The sequence below is a fragment of the Anarrhichthys ocellatus genome, unplaced genomic scaffold, assembly GCF_004355925.1.
Source record: "Anarrhichthys ocellatus isolate YVR2014 unplaced genomic scaffold, GSC_Weel_1.0 scaffold13, whole genome shotgun sequence".
Classification (NCBI taxonomy): domain Eukaryota; kingdom Metazoa; phylum Chordata; class Actinopteri; order Perciformes; family Anarhichadidae; genus Anarrhichthys; species Anarrhichthys ocellatus.
In genome coordinates this window covers 4,005,528-4,020,527 of record NW_022280043.1, presented here as the reverse complement: position 1 = coordinate 4,020,527, position 15,000 = coordinate 4,005,528, and the positions used below count along the sequence as shown (strand labels likewise).

Here is a 15,000-nt window from a genome sequence, read left to right as displayed (position 1 = left end):
TCACAATTGACCTCGGTCTTGGCAGCACTGTTCTGCAGGGCCCTCCTTTCTCCATTCTTCGGTGCCCTTCCCTCCTTCCCCTTCGCCCTCCATCAATGATTTATTTTTTTTTCTCTGTCTGGTCTTTCTTGTTGTGCTCTCTCTCTTTTGTCTTTTTTTTCCTTCTCTCTCTCCAGCAACAACAGAGGCCCACAGATATGGCTGCTGCAGAGTTTAACTGGCCTCCCTGTCTATCCACTGCTGTCTCTGCAGCGCTCGCCTACGAGGAGTCGTGGAGCCTTCGATTATCTGAACTGATATTGTAGAAAATTGCAACCCGTGGTGCAATACATATGCTGGGATTTACTATTCCCCTCAAGGGGGTAAAACACTCAGCGTGTGTGGTGTGAGCGACGATTTACAACACACACAGCGAGTGGGCGGATGGGTGTCATCATTCTGTACTTTATTCAATCACGGTTTAGCAGACATAGGAGTGTACGGTGTGTGTTATTCTATATATGGAGTGTGTGTGTGTGTGTGTGTGTGTGTGTGTGTGTGTGTGTGTTCTCTCTTTGCTTCACTTTATTTGATCAGGGCTGGAAGAAAATAACAATGCGCTCCCTTGAGGAAGCTGTGGGAGGTAATGACAGAGATTGTCCCTGTGAAACGAGTTTCTGTGTGTGTCTGTGCGTGTGTGTGTGTGTGTGTGTGTGTGTGCACGTGTATGGACGCGGAAAAACAGATGTAAAAATGTAAAGAGAGGTAGACGAGGTGGAGAGTGAAGAGTATGCATATGTATGGGACTAATTCATGTGGGTAATGTGTGTGGGTGGTATGCTTGTAGGCTGTGGGGCATTCGCATGCCTTTTTTTCTCGCTTTCTTTCTGCAACAACCCCCCCCCCTCCCTCGCACACACACACACACATATATATATATGCATGTATGAGGATGGGAGGAGAGTTTGCCTGGCTGCGAAGAACTCTGCTCCATCAACACAACACATCCTATTTCTCAACATCTCCTCCCACATCTCCCTCTCCCCCCTCCACCACCTTTATTTCTCTCTCTCCTGGGAAGTGACACAGAATTCTTTTTTAACTGCAGTACATTCATTACACCAACCCTGCAACTCCCCCCCCCCTCCACCCCCCTCCACCCCCCCATCTCTCCTCCACCACGTTCTCTCTCCCCCTCCCTAAAACACAAATGGAATAGAGACAGTGTACGTATCCACCTCCAGCAGCCGCCCTGGACTTTACGCTTTTCATTAAAAACACGATAGTCCAGGCGGAGAGAGAGAGAAGGTGGCGGAGAGAGAGGTGGTAAACACTCATTCATATGCGGCCTTTACTACAGCGCATACCTGCGCCTCAAAGCGTAGGAAGGGGAAGCGGAGCCTTCAGACAGCGTGGGTGTGAAGCACTGAGGCCAGCCAGAATCTCCAGCTCTCAGCCATTCCTCTTTCTATCTCCACTCCATTGACAACCATTCACTCTGTTCAGTGCACACACACACACATGTACACACACACACACACACACACACACACAAAGACACAGCTGTGTAAATGCATGTGTGCATGGAAAAATTGGACACCAAAAGGTTAAAAACACAAGGGTATGAAATCATGCATGCACAACACACAGACGCATAAACAGAGCTCACTTACACAGTGCACTTCAGAGAAGGTTGGATGAATAGACAATATGTGCCGCGAGTCAATAGCAATGTGTCAATTGCCATCGCAGGCAACGCTGCAAATCAATGACTGGAGCTGCTTTATGGAAGTATTGGATTTCTGCAGAGCAGTAATGAAGTATCTGGATTTGTAAGGTATTTAATTCAGCACATAAGACAAAAACAGACTTCTCCCTTTGGTTAATTCGTCTACAAGTGATTTCTCAATAGAATTTCCAGCAGGTAGTAATTACTACAACAATTGTAAAGTTCTTGTGCGGTAGAAAGTTGCAGCATTGTCGTACCAAAAACACCTGCACGCCGCTGATCCCTTGAACTCACTTCCTCTCCGATGTTTAGACTTGTACCTGCTGAGGGTCTGATGACCGGAGCGAGAGTGCACGTGATCCATAATGTGCAGGATTGTTTTTGTTCTTTCAACTGAATTTCTCCCAGAAAACACCACGATGATATCTTTATTGATATTGCAATTTTAAATTAAATTCTAGGGCTGTAAAAAATAATCCCTCAATAATTCATGTCTGCCCTTCTTAACTTGCCGGAGCCCTGGGTGATGCCGTAACATTTTTTTTGTCAAAAGCCGTCCAAAATCCAAGGATACTCCATTTTTTATTAATATAATATGGATATAAAACACACATTGCAACAGATTGTCACATCTGAGAAGCCTGTGTTTGGCATTTGAGATTGATAAATGACTCACTTTTTCAAAATACTATATAATCTTGTTGAAACTTGTTGTTTCAACTACAATCAGTACACCGTGAAAGAATATTTCATTCTTATCAACCACTTCCACTCAGAAAAGCTGCAACTAATGAATATTTTCATTATAAATTATCTCTTTTAAATCAGCTGATTAATTGACGGATGTTGAAGTCTTAAAAAACCTTGTTTTGTCCGAATCTCAATTTGTTCGACATACAGCAACATAACTCTGAGAGAATCAGCGAGTCCTCACATTAGAGATGCTTCAACCATTTCAATTTCGTGTTTTGCTTCAAATGATTATTGATTAAAAATGGTTGTCAATCACTTCTGTGTACACTGACTTATATGTGCATCAACTAATTGTTTCAGACGCTGCTCACACACACAAACTCCTTAAAAACACATAGAAAAGCATTATATTGGCATCACCAACACAAACTGGCCAAGATGTGAGCCCAAGAACATGAATCCCATAGCAGCAGAAAATACACACACACACACACACACACACACACACACACAATGAGAGCTCATTGTCTGATCTGAAGTGAGGCTCGAGTGTAGTACGGTGATGCAGAGGAGGACAATGAGGAGGAGAGGAAGAAGTGATGTCGAGAAGTCGAGCCAACGGGAGAGACGGAGAGGCAGATACACACACACACACACAGAGAGAGAGAGAGGGAGAGAGAAGAGAGAGAGACAGAGAGAGAGACACAGACGGAGAGAGAGAGAGAGAGACAGAGAGAGAGAGAGAGAGAGACAGAGAGAGAGAGACAGAGAGAAGAGAGAGAGACAGAGAGAGAGACACAGACGGAGAGAGAGAGAGAGACAGAGAGAGAGAGAGAGAGAGAGAGAGAGAGACAGAGAGAGAGAGAGAGAAGAGGAACAGGCTGAAACATCCAGGAGAGGAGTGCGGTGTCTGTAGGACACCATCGATCCAACAGTGACAGAATTAGACAGCCAGACCAGAACCAACAGAGACTAACATGCATCTGTACAGCAGGAGCTATTCACACATGAACTATTGAGCGCGTCGCCGTCCACGCATTCGTCCACAAACACATCGAAAGCAGAAAAGTGCTACAACGTAATTAGAAAGAGCATGTTGTCACCGGCAAACACAGCCCGTTTGAAATCAAAATGACAAGTTGCACCGGCAGTGTGCATGTGTTTTGCCAAACCATTCTAAATTCTCCCCGTACCGCCCACAATCAGTCAACAAACATCACACGATGAGCTGTATTTTTCATGTGTTTTTTAACTTTTGTTTACACCTCATTTCATTCATGTCTCCTCTTTACTTTGCTCATTCCGAGATGAATCAGTTTAGCTGCTTAAGGCTCGACGTACGTGTGTGTGTGTGTGTGTGTACTTGTGTAAATGCATAAAACCCTAGCAGGGACTATGAAAGACAAAAAGTAACTTCTCCTGTCGTATAGCGAACCCAATGATTTGCGAGCCCCTCTCCTCATCAGGCATGATGCCCGATCAGGCTTTCAACAGCAAACAGGCCTCACATGAGTGATCGTGCATTGGTCCGCAGGACTGCTGAGTTTGATTTTTTTGCTGAAGTTTTATCTCGTTCCCGCTGTGCCGGAAGGTGCACCTGAGGAACGGGACATGTGATGCATGTGATGCACATGCATCACACGGCCGGGGCGAAATGAAAATGACGGTATGAAACCAAATATTATTTTCAGACAGTGATCTACAGTGTAATACAATACGGAAAATAATCTCAGTTATGTTCTGTGGACAACATGTTGATTTGCGACATGAGCAAAGCAAACATTCTCGATTCCAGCTTCTCAAATTCAAAAATGCATTTCTCTTTTTTAGATCATTGTGAACTCAATATTTGGGGGTGTGAGCACGTATTGGGCTCTGGTGGATTAATTAACCATGTAAATAAACATCATATTTCTGTTACAACACAATTACACTAAAAGTCACTACACTGTATGATGATTTTGAGGTATTGCTCAGACCCACGCACACAACCCCGGAATGCAGACACAAGGCCAAAAACGATAACAATAGACTCGGTTTGTGAATATGCCTGTTGCTGCTTGAGTAACTGGTTGACTGGCTGGTTTCCACTGGTCGACAGTTTTACTGACTGCTTGCTGTTGCCATCAGGAGCCGAGTGCCCGTGCTCCCTCCCTGGCCTGGCTGGGACTGATTAAAGCCTTCTGCTGAAACAAGGTCATAATTCACTTAGCCAATGCCCAATTTCCGCATAATTACCCTCCTGCTTCACGAACGCTGTCGCGCGCGGACACACGCACGTGCACACACACTCGCGCCGACGCTCAGACACAAATGCATTTCCTCTCTGATTTGTGTCATTACTGAGAGGAGAGTGGTTAAAAGGTTTCAGAGTTGGCCTCTTAGTGACAGCTTAAATGGATAAAACCTCAATTAAGGAGTCTCTCCCTCTCTGCCGCGCTCCCTCTGTGGATGGAATAAGCATAATGCTGTGTCCTCTGCAGTTTGTTGAAGTGAGGACTGTGCCTGGCCTTTCTTTTTTCTTCTTCTCCCCTGGCTGTTAAATCAAACCTTCTCAAAAGGAGACTTTCTCATACCTCGCAATAATTGTTTCTCGTGGAAACCCGTTTAAAAACAAGCTACATTCAGACTAAAGTTTTTTTTTTACGGCTTGATGCACCGACTATAAAATTTGTAATCAACAATAAGCGTCCTTTCTGCCCAGCGAGCAGGGACAATAGACGCAGTGGCTCCCCTTCCTGCTGTCCCGGCCTGCGACAGTTCATTTCCCGGTGCGTTTAATGAAAACAGCTGCATTTCCACATGTGACGGCTTTGTCTTTATGTGGAAGGATTCCTAATTGTCATGTCGCTCCAGTTTATTAACGCTAGACCAATCTGCTCTGTTGTGATCAGGCTCAGCATATGGCCTCAGACTGCCACTATGCTGCTACCATTAGCCACATCACAAACCCACCATATGAGCATCTGGTGTGTGTGTGCGTGTGTGTGTGTGTGTGTGCGTGTGTGCTGACAGTCTACATTATTAGTACCCCCTCCCTCCCCAAAGCCCCAAGAGCGCTGGCGAGGAATAGAGTAGGCATCACATAGAGTACACACACACACACGTATACACACACACACACACACACAGATACATGAAGTGCTTTGAAACAGCTTGTAAACATCACAGCCTTGTTATTAGCACCTGATTACACTGCTGGAGCTTAGGCGTCGGCTCAGAGAATAATGCTAATATCAACAACAACATCGAGTGTGTGCGTCTGAGCGTGTGTGTGTGTGTGTGTACACGAGTGTTTGGCGTGTATTGCCTCCAGCCCATCGCTGTGGGATTTGTTCTCTGTGGACAATTTGTTCAAATTTAACACATGGATGGGAAAGATAAATTCTTGTTTTGCCGAGAATCTACAGATAACGAGAGAAGACGGTCATTCAATAACTGGCCTGTCGAGGAAAAAGCAGCAACGCATCCGCCTCAGACGACAGCGGTTTACCGTAAATCAAGTGACTGACGCAGCCCCTCCTGTTATTGCGATGGGATTTTTGAGAATTCGCCGTTAAGATAACTCTCATGAAATGATCTGTTGAGTCACTTTACTGTCATATTTATATTTTCCTTTCTACGCCTTTACACAGACACTGTCCCAGGTCATGCAGAACAGTGAACACAGACCATCAAACATCTTGAGATCACCAATGGAGAAGCCGATATTCTGTTCCGACTGTGTGGAATGGATCCCTGTTAAAAACAACAGTGTGGTCCCACAAAGCTACAGGATGCACATCTGGTAGCGTACAGTGCAGGTGAGAGGAGAGTCTGTCTTATCGACTCATTTCTGTGCCAGTTGTTTCGGTTGCGATCCTCTTTTTCAGCCTCTCTGCTGTTGCCAACATGGACGCGAGCAAGCCACACCGGTGCAGAATGAAGCTCACCCCATTTTCACACCTGTGCACACCTGGCCAGGTGTAGCAGTTCGTTTTAGAATGTTATAATATTCTGGCGTCTCCTGCCCGAGACACAAAGAACAGCAAGAAGAGCAATCCCTCACAGTGTCAGCCGCACCTTTGGGTGATTTAGACTGTCCAATCTAACTGATGGCGTGTTGTTGAAACACTGAAGCTGCGATAAGAAAACCAACACACAAAGGGAACTCCACACAAGAGCCAAACCTGGAGGCATATTCATCAACCGTTTCTGATTAGGACACCGGTCCTAACTGGCACAAAAGGTCTCAGAGTGACGCATATTTGTCCGTTGTGAGAAAGCTGTTTTCTCAGCCTATTTAAACTGAGAAAAGTCCTCCTGTCTGCTCCAGGATTCAGTTGAGCTGCGGGGCTGCTCTTAGCTGTTCGGGTTTCCCAGCAGGTGGTAAATGATACGATAAACATGTCCGTTTCTGCAAATGTGTGAATATAAAATACAGAAAATTTGATTTTAAGCAACAAGCATCATCCTCAAAGATATTCAAAGATACTGGCTCTACTAAATCATTTTCATTTTGTCCGTAAATGTAACGCTCCATCCAAACACGCCATTCATGCTTAATGGAAAACAAAGAAATACTGCAGTTAGATGGGACATTACAGCTGTGAATGCACCGATTGAACCAATAACACACATTCTCCTCACAATTGCGTCAATTTGTGGCTTTCTGTGATTTGTCAGTGTCATGATGAATCACATAAATCACTGGTCCAAGCATTGATAAGGACACCTCCCAAGTAAATCCATACCACATTTTTACCACATAAAAACCATAAAAACTTTAAAAATAATTGAATGATCTTTTAAAATTCTGACTCTCTGCATGCATTATCCTTGATGTTTTAGCCGAACAACACACAGACGTCCTCGGACCATAAAAACAGGCCAGCAGGCAGCAGCAGCGTCGGACATCAGATTATTTAAACCAATTTAACCAATTCACGCTTAAAAATGAGTTCTGGCAAAAAGGGGACACAAAAGTCATGCTTTGGTAAATTGTGTATTATAATTTGTGAGTCCGAGAGAAACCGATTGAGCAGCGACTGAGATGCCAGAACACAGCATCCATGTGCGGTTCTTCCACCACGCTACACCTACACCTCCCTCGAGGTCGACTACCAAGAATAAATTCTCAACTCATGGGAAACACACGCAGTCCGGCTATTTTCTGTATTCTATTGTGCTTCCCTGCATCAAATTCACCTACATCACACCTGGCTATTGCTGGGAATGTGTTACATCCACATCGAAACTCCTCAGATTAAAATCACTGTTCCTGGTGTAATTGGTGACTTCTTCTCCTCGTGTTTGTGTTGGTAATCACACCGTATGCTGAGGTAGAAGGGTTTTAGTTCAGTGTTTTTCTCGCAATGACTCTGAAAGCCTTAAGGAATGCAGCCTGCAAAGCATCTGTGCAAACCACCAGCATCCAATCAGCAGTCACCTGAATCAATAGCAACCCTGGGCCGCACATTTACACCTACAACGCCCTTGCTTTGTGCCCGGCTGGATCAGAATCGCTCATCTTGGTCCGACTCTCATATGAGGTTGGTTTTAGCAGAATTACATTCCTAAAATCTCGAAGAACCGTCTTCCTTTGAATCCAAACCATTACGGTGACCAGTTCGTGTTTGATCCAAGCGCCAACGCCGGGCATCAATACTCAATTTTCACAGCAATGCTTCCGATTAGTCGATGGTGTAAGCGGGACAGCGTTTGAGGAAATGAAAGAGCCTATCAAGAGATGTGGGGGGGGGGGGAAAAACCGGGCCGGGCTTGATATTTCAGGCTTGTCTTTTTCTCAAGATCAATGCGAGTGTTTTATGTGTGTGGAAATTTAAAGGATCTGCAAAGGAGGTGCGTTTGAAGTGGCTTTGGACAAAAATCTCAAAGTGTGCAAGAGGAGAGGAGAAGAGTGGCGAGAAGGAAATAAAAAATGTGGGCGGGGTGAGGTGAGGCGAAGGGAAAAACCAGCCAACAAAGAAAGGCAGCATAGTTTCTAGCACTGGAAAGATTTAGTCCAAGTTAATTTGACAGAGAAAGAGTCTCACAACATTCACATTAAAACCACACGGCTCCCAAAATACCACCACCCCGAGAGTGCTTTCCCATCAGGCATGTGGGGGATGACAGAAGAAGAGAGAGGTGGGGGGCACATTCCTGAAATCTAGCTCATCCCAAATAAAAAGGAAATAAAAGATGGACATGAAATTATTTATTTTCCTCCTTTCTTGTACATGTCCCTCATTGCTGGGCTCACCTACCAGACAATACCTGTCCCGTGAGAAACATGTATTTACTCCTACGCATGCACATAGAGAGAGAGAGAGGGGGGGGGGGGATGGACCACTGGTAGTCATCCATCACACAGGTGTTCCCTATTGCTTTTAATTAATGACGTCTCCATGCGAGCGTCTGGACGCCACACACACACACTTTCAAACCCACACGTCGCTACGCAAACCAGGATCCATTCACCCGTACACTATGTGGCCTTATTACTCGTTACTAATGAACAGCTGATCGCTGTGTCTATATAACGGTCACCATGATCGCTGAGCCTGTGTGGGAACTTTTACTTTCTGTGTGTGCAGGGGAACAAACGCACATCACACAGTGGCAGCTGACATACGTAGCGACGGTGCGAACGCCTATGATGGATGTGTTGTACACACACACACACACACACACACATAGAAACACTGGCGGGGCGTGCATGTTGTTGTGAGTGAGTAATACTCCGCTTTGTGCAGATATTCATAAATGTAAATGTTGTTGTCCTAAATGGAGCTGGGAAACAGATAGGTTTGTGTTGCTGTCGAGGGGAGGGTTGATTGGCCTGCTTAATCCTCTCGTGTGTTTCCCTCCCTCCCTCCCTCCCTCCCTCCCTCTCTCTCTCTCTCATGCACACACACACACACATGCACTAGGCCTGTCTTATGGCGTCTAATGTGAGAACTTGTGTGGATCAGGGCACTGGCCAAGCATTATTATGCATTATAATTATGATGACCCTCCTCCCCTTGCTCCATCATAGTTCAACACAAAATCTTCCCCTCTCCTCTAACCGGTCCCGTAGCATTTTATATTTCGCTGCCTCTCCCTTCTCGTATTATTGCATTATTTCTCTCCTTCCCTGCATGACGTGTCTCTGCACACTCTGACGAGCTGGATGAATATAAAACAAGTTGGAACTCTGTGTCGATTACCCCACACGCGCGTACATTTATACGAGGAGGATATTCTGCTGGCCTCATTCCAGTGGCATGCATCGAGGTGACAGTGTCATTGATACACACACACACACACACACACACATGCAAAGACACCGTCTAGAAGTGCTCATGCCATGCAAATATACAACTGATAAATTAAGAGATACCACCAGATATCTATTATGCAAATCAGTTACCTGCTGTGTTATTAGATGATACACATGTATACACACACGCACACTCGTGCGCGCACACACTCACACAGCGGTGGTTAATTGCCAGGTGGTGGAAGATAATGTGTGATTTAACGGACTGATGGATTTGTTTTTGTTTCGGTCACCCATCAATGAACAGAGACATCTGTAACAGCGCCAACACACACACGCTTAAATTCTCACACACACACACACACGCGCACACACACACACACCATTATACACACGTTGAAGCCCAGGGATATCAGTGACAAGTGACTGATAGCAGTGGCAACAGCCATTGTGTAAGGCACGAACGCAGGAAATGATCCATCTTCGCGAAGTTAAAAAAGTACACAGCCGCGTGTGTGTGTTTGTGATAATCGTAGATATATGTGCACATGTGCAGGTGTAAGCGTGCATGCCTGTGTGTGCGTGTTTGTGTGTGTGTGTGCGTGTGTGTGTAAACAGTTAATCCTTGGTAACAGTCTCAGCCTGTCTCTAGTGGTTGATGAGTGGCTCGGGGTCAGAAGCTGCTTGAGAAACTGCAGGGTCCTGAGGCTTTACAATGTGTTTACCACTCAAACTGACAGCTATACTACAGCTTATTATTGGCCTTCTAAACCTCCACACTGCACTGTGAGTTAGAGAAACTCCAGAGAGGCACATTGCCAACGGCGGGAGACACGCCAGCCAACCCTACAAATGTGAGATGTTGTGGTGTCGAGTGCAGAGATTCAGATAAATGCTGGAAATGGGATCTGTGCCGTCGGAGGAAAAAAATAGCTCGGAAGTATATGAAAGGATGGATTAGACAGGTTATCCAGCAGTTTATCTGGCCTTTGCGCGTCACTGTCCATGGCCCCTTTGTCTCCTAATTCAATAATTGAAAAAGTTATCCCCACTCACTGCTCATACATTGTCATTGTGTATGTGTGCACTGAGGAAGGGAAACAGAGAGAGAGAGGGAGAGAGACAGAGAGAGAGAGAGAGAGAGAGAGAGAGAGAGATGGGGGGAGATCAAGGATGAGCCAGGTCCACTGAGATGCAGTGTTCTTTAATTAACCACAGTCTTTTATAAAAGACACACACACACTAAGACTCACACTGCAGGGGCTGAGAATATGCTGCCGTTGGGATGAGAAGCGTACTGGCAGTGAACGTGTGGAGAGACCGCGGCGCTCTGCAGTACTCGGGTCCTGGACAGTCGGGTTAAAGGTTAGGATTCTCCCCACTGCTGAAAAAACCAACTGCAACCTTTTCTTTTTTTTCTCCTTTAAACACAGTCTGAGTGTACAGCAGAAAGCAGCTGACAAATGACTTAATTAGTGTACATTCTACCAAGGTTAGTGCTGCTCACATTACGTCGAGCTGATTGTACCGAGGTCCCGGGTTCACCTCTTCCCTTTATGCCTTTGAGCGATTCTTTTCCACATTTTTATCTAAATCAACTCGTCTCCGATATGGAAGCCGAAGGTGGAATTTCATTAGCATTTATTATAGAATTGTTACAGGGAAAAAAAAAAATTGAATATAATATAGAAAATTGAAAATGAGCACTCTCCACACTGACAAAAGAAATATCAGCTAGAATGTATTAGCAGCGACTGTGCGCGCAATATTAGTTTATCTAAAAATGTACAGGAAAATAATTTTCTCACATTCAGGAAAACTAATATTGTTTACAGTATGGTACCACAACCGATGACCTTATGTTTTCCGCTCCTGTCGTGTTACGCAGTACATCACGTGTAGTAATTCTGCTGTGATGCATAAACTCACTTGCTTCTCTTAGTTTTATTTCACGCTGTAAACTAAAATCATTGGCCTGGAGTTATTATCAGCGGACAGAATCATTGATCCTCCTACTGCCAAAAAAACAAGTGCGTTTTCTGAGTTTTCATTTTGTTTACTGCTTTAATAAGTGCAGTCTTAAAATGTGAATCAGTATATATGCGTGACTGCTCATCTTGGGGGCCTAGTAAATTGTGCTGAAGAGGTAAATACCACAAACTGAGATGTTTTAAGGGCCAAAATACATCCTACACATAGACAGGAGTCACTGCAAGATGGAGAGCGAAGAGGAAGGTGTTTAGTTTGTGACATGCGCTCTTGCGCACCTAAAATCTAGGTTGATTGTTGCGTTATTTTGTTGTATTATTTAGAAATCATAATTCATTAGATCACCCAGCTTGCTGAATTGCTAATTATAAGGATATCTTGAAAATTGGCCGATATGTCACGTCAAATCCGGCATTTAATTGCAAATTAACAACATTTAATCTGCAGATTTTGGGCAGAAGAGAAGAACCCCGTGGATGTACAGGGTGGGACATGTGGAAACGCAGCTAATACAACATAAACGTACACAAGACTTGACTGTGAATTGTGGGAAGAGACATAAGCCTACAGTGTGTTACAGCAGACTGACGCTACATTCTTAAAGGATCCAGCAGCAGAGCCATGGACTCACGAGGACAGTATGAAAAAGGCAGCTTTCTTTAAAAAAAAGAGAGAGAGAGAAAGGAGGGGAGGGAAAAAAAAAGCATTTTCACTTGAATCAAGATCGGGGTGAGGAGCGAGGGATTAGAGAGGATAACAAAAAGGCCAGCGGACTGAGTGTAAACAAGAAAAGGGGGGTTAGAGAGGGATAGAAGGAGAGAGCAAGTCGGAGAGTGAGCGAGAAGGAGAGATTGAATAGTGACACTGCTACAACACAATGGGGTCAGGATGAAGAAGTGCTCCTAATTGAACCAGATAGAGAAGACAGAGACAGAGCCCTGAAAGACTGAGAGAGGAAGGACAGAGGATGACTCTCTGTCCTTTTCTTTCTATGCTCCCCGGCCATGCATGGATGAAGGTAGAGGAGAGGGGAGGAAAAAAAGGAGGGGAGCAATTGAAGAAATAGGAACGTGCACAGATTGACGCTGGACTGAGGAACAGAGACTAAAATATGTCCGACTAGTTGTGCAGGTGAGGGTGTTGAAAAGATGGTTTGGAGCCACCTTGACTTCACAGTAGGGGTCTGACGGAGCAGTTTTGAGGCTCAAAAACAGCTTCACCCTACAGGGAAACGTGAGAGGCCTGTTTAAATAGCTTTTTTGTGGACCTATATCATGTCTTCCACTTTAAAAAAATAAAAGATGAGATACAGACGAGGAGTTAACATCCTTGATAAAAGCGTTAGAGGGACTCAGCAACCCACTGATGACTGAAAGTGTGATGTCATGACCCTGACAGCCCAGAGAGAGCAAACCAGGACATTTTCCTTCCTTTAAACAGGTGTAGAATAGAGAGATCAGAAGAAATGGCTTATTACCACACACACACACACACACACACACACACACACACACACACACTGATCAGAGCAAAGAGGAATGAGGGGTCTTACTGTATGTTGGAGCTGTTCCAGTAAACGGAATGCCTGTTGGCTGACACCGGGACCACGTCCGCCCAGGTGAGACTCGTTAGCACCCAGAGAGACAGCGCTACCAGAGCCATGCTCTCGGCTCCTCTCTCGGCCTCCGTCCCTTCGGTCTCTCCGGCCACTCTCTCGGTCCCTTCACCCCACCAAACAACGCGACTCAAACATCCCAGCAAATGCCTAACAGACGGGAGAAGGGGGGGACAAAAGCTTCATGCATACATAGAGATACGGTCAAAAGACTATAAGACTTGCTCTGGTTAATAAGTGTTGTAAAAGTCTATTGTGGTGAGAAGTGACTATAAAGTCCCCACCCCCCTCCCGCATAAAGCAGACTGCGACCCCCCCCCTCAACCCCCCTCCTCCCACCCTCTCCAACAAATCCTGGGGCTTCCAACAAGAGGGTTTGTGGAAGTCCTTCTGAGCGGGTCCCCGTAATGACCGACTTGCGCCTTGGTCCTCTCTGCTCACCGGGAACTGCTGCTTCTGAGCCCGCCAGAGGAGTGTGGGAGGCCGGCACTGGGTCCAAGCGGGAGGTCGGTCTTCCTCCGCGCATGAAACGGTCCGCAGGGAAAGAGTTGCTGCTGACGTGAAAAGGCTGACTGGAGGAAAACTAAGAATGGGGGAAAAAAACGGTGGTAAAATAATAGATATTAAGCAAGTCCTCTTCTTTAAAAATAGAAAAACTGTTCTTTATCTGCGTGCTGCTGCAGTTTTTTTTTTTCTTCCAAGTATCCGAGAGATGCAAAGCACGCCGGGCAACTGAGCTCTATAATGGCTGCAAACAATTCAAGCAGCCAGTTTCATTAGCTCTTCAAGACTCTATCCGACAACCATCGTTTACGGTGAGCAGCCTGCCCACCCGTCTCTCCCCTTTCTCTCTCTCCCTCTCTCTCACTCTCTCCTCCTTCTCTCTCTGTTTGGTAGGCAGCGCTCGTTCACTTTCTAACTCCACCCCCTGCGAGCGACAAAAGCGCATTCCTTCAATATTGTGGCCGAGTCGCAGCACATCAGGCATCACTGCGACTTGAAGTTTTTTTTGTCAACTATTCGACCTCCACCCCATAAGTAGTACGCTTTGAATCCCCCCCATCTGCCAGATACGTCTGCAGCCACCCTCTGCAGCCTATTTTTCAATGTAACACCCCTCCTCCTCCCCAGCCACATATATTCACACACACACACACACACACACACACACACACACACACACACACTTTTATGACAAAGGCTAAAAAACATAAACTCTCGCACGCACATATATTCTCCACTATGGATCCATCCACCAGACACTGTAAGTCAGTCTAATACAGCGCTATCATCATGTCCAATCCTCTTACAGCTGCAGCACATTAACACGCGTGCTCACGCGCGCGCGCGCACACACACGCGCATGTCCTCTCACGCAATACACTATAGAGAAAATACACAAGCTGCATATCACACTTTAGGTTCACAGCGATGCTATGGTGACTTTGTCTAAGTTTTGATGAAACAGAAGTGACTTGCTGTTTTATTTAGCAAATTGTCCTATAAATTAATTTTCACACTTAAAATTTATTGAAGCAATTAAGTTGTAATATTGTGTAGAGTTATTTTCGTGCAAGTGTGATGTGGCTCGTGTTATATCTTCCTGTAGCTCTGTCATGCAGAGACATGGTAAAATGTTCAGTAATTTGCCCCCCTCTGTCACCTCCACTGCCACTGCATCCAAGTGTGTGTGTGTGTGTGTGAGAGAGAGAGAGAGAGAGAGAGAGAGAGAGAGAGAGAGAGAGAGAG

General features: G+C 45.3%; 1 protein-coding gene across 1 annotated transcript in view; it reads right to left on the bottom strand.

Moving 5' to 3' along the window:
* Positions 1-14,137, bottom strand: part of efna3b (ephrin-A3b) — a 55,957-nt gene extending 41,820 nt beyond the window's left edge. Inside the window, exons 1-2 of the mRNA XM_031852644.1 lie at positions 13,693-14,137; positions 13,189-13,401 (exon numbers count right to left, since the gene is read on the bottom strand). Of these exons, the coding sequence (XP_031708504.1) occupies positions 13,189-13,298 (110 nt within the window). The 5' untranslated portion in view covers positions 13,299-13,401; positions 13,693-14,137. The remainder of the gene's footprint in view (positions 1-13,188; positions 13,402-13,692) is intronic.
* Positions 14,138-15,000: the final 863 nt, after the last annotated feature.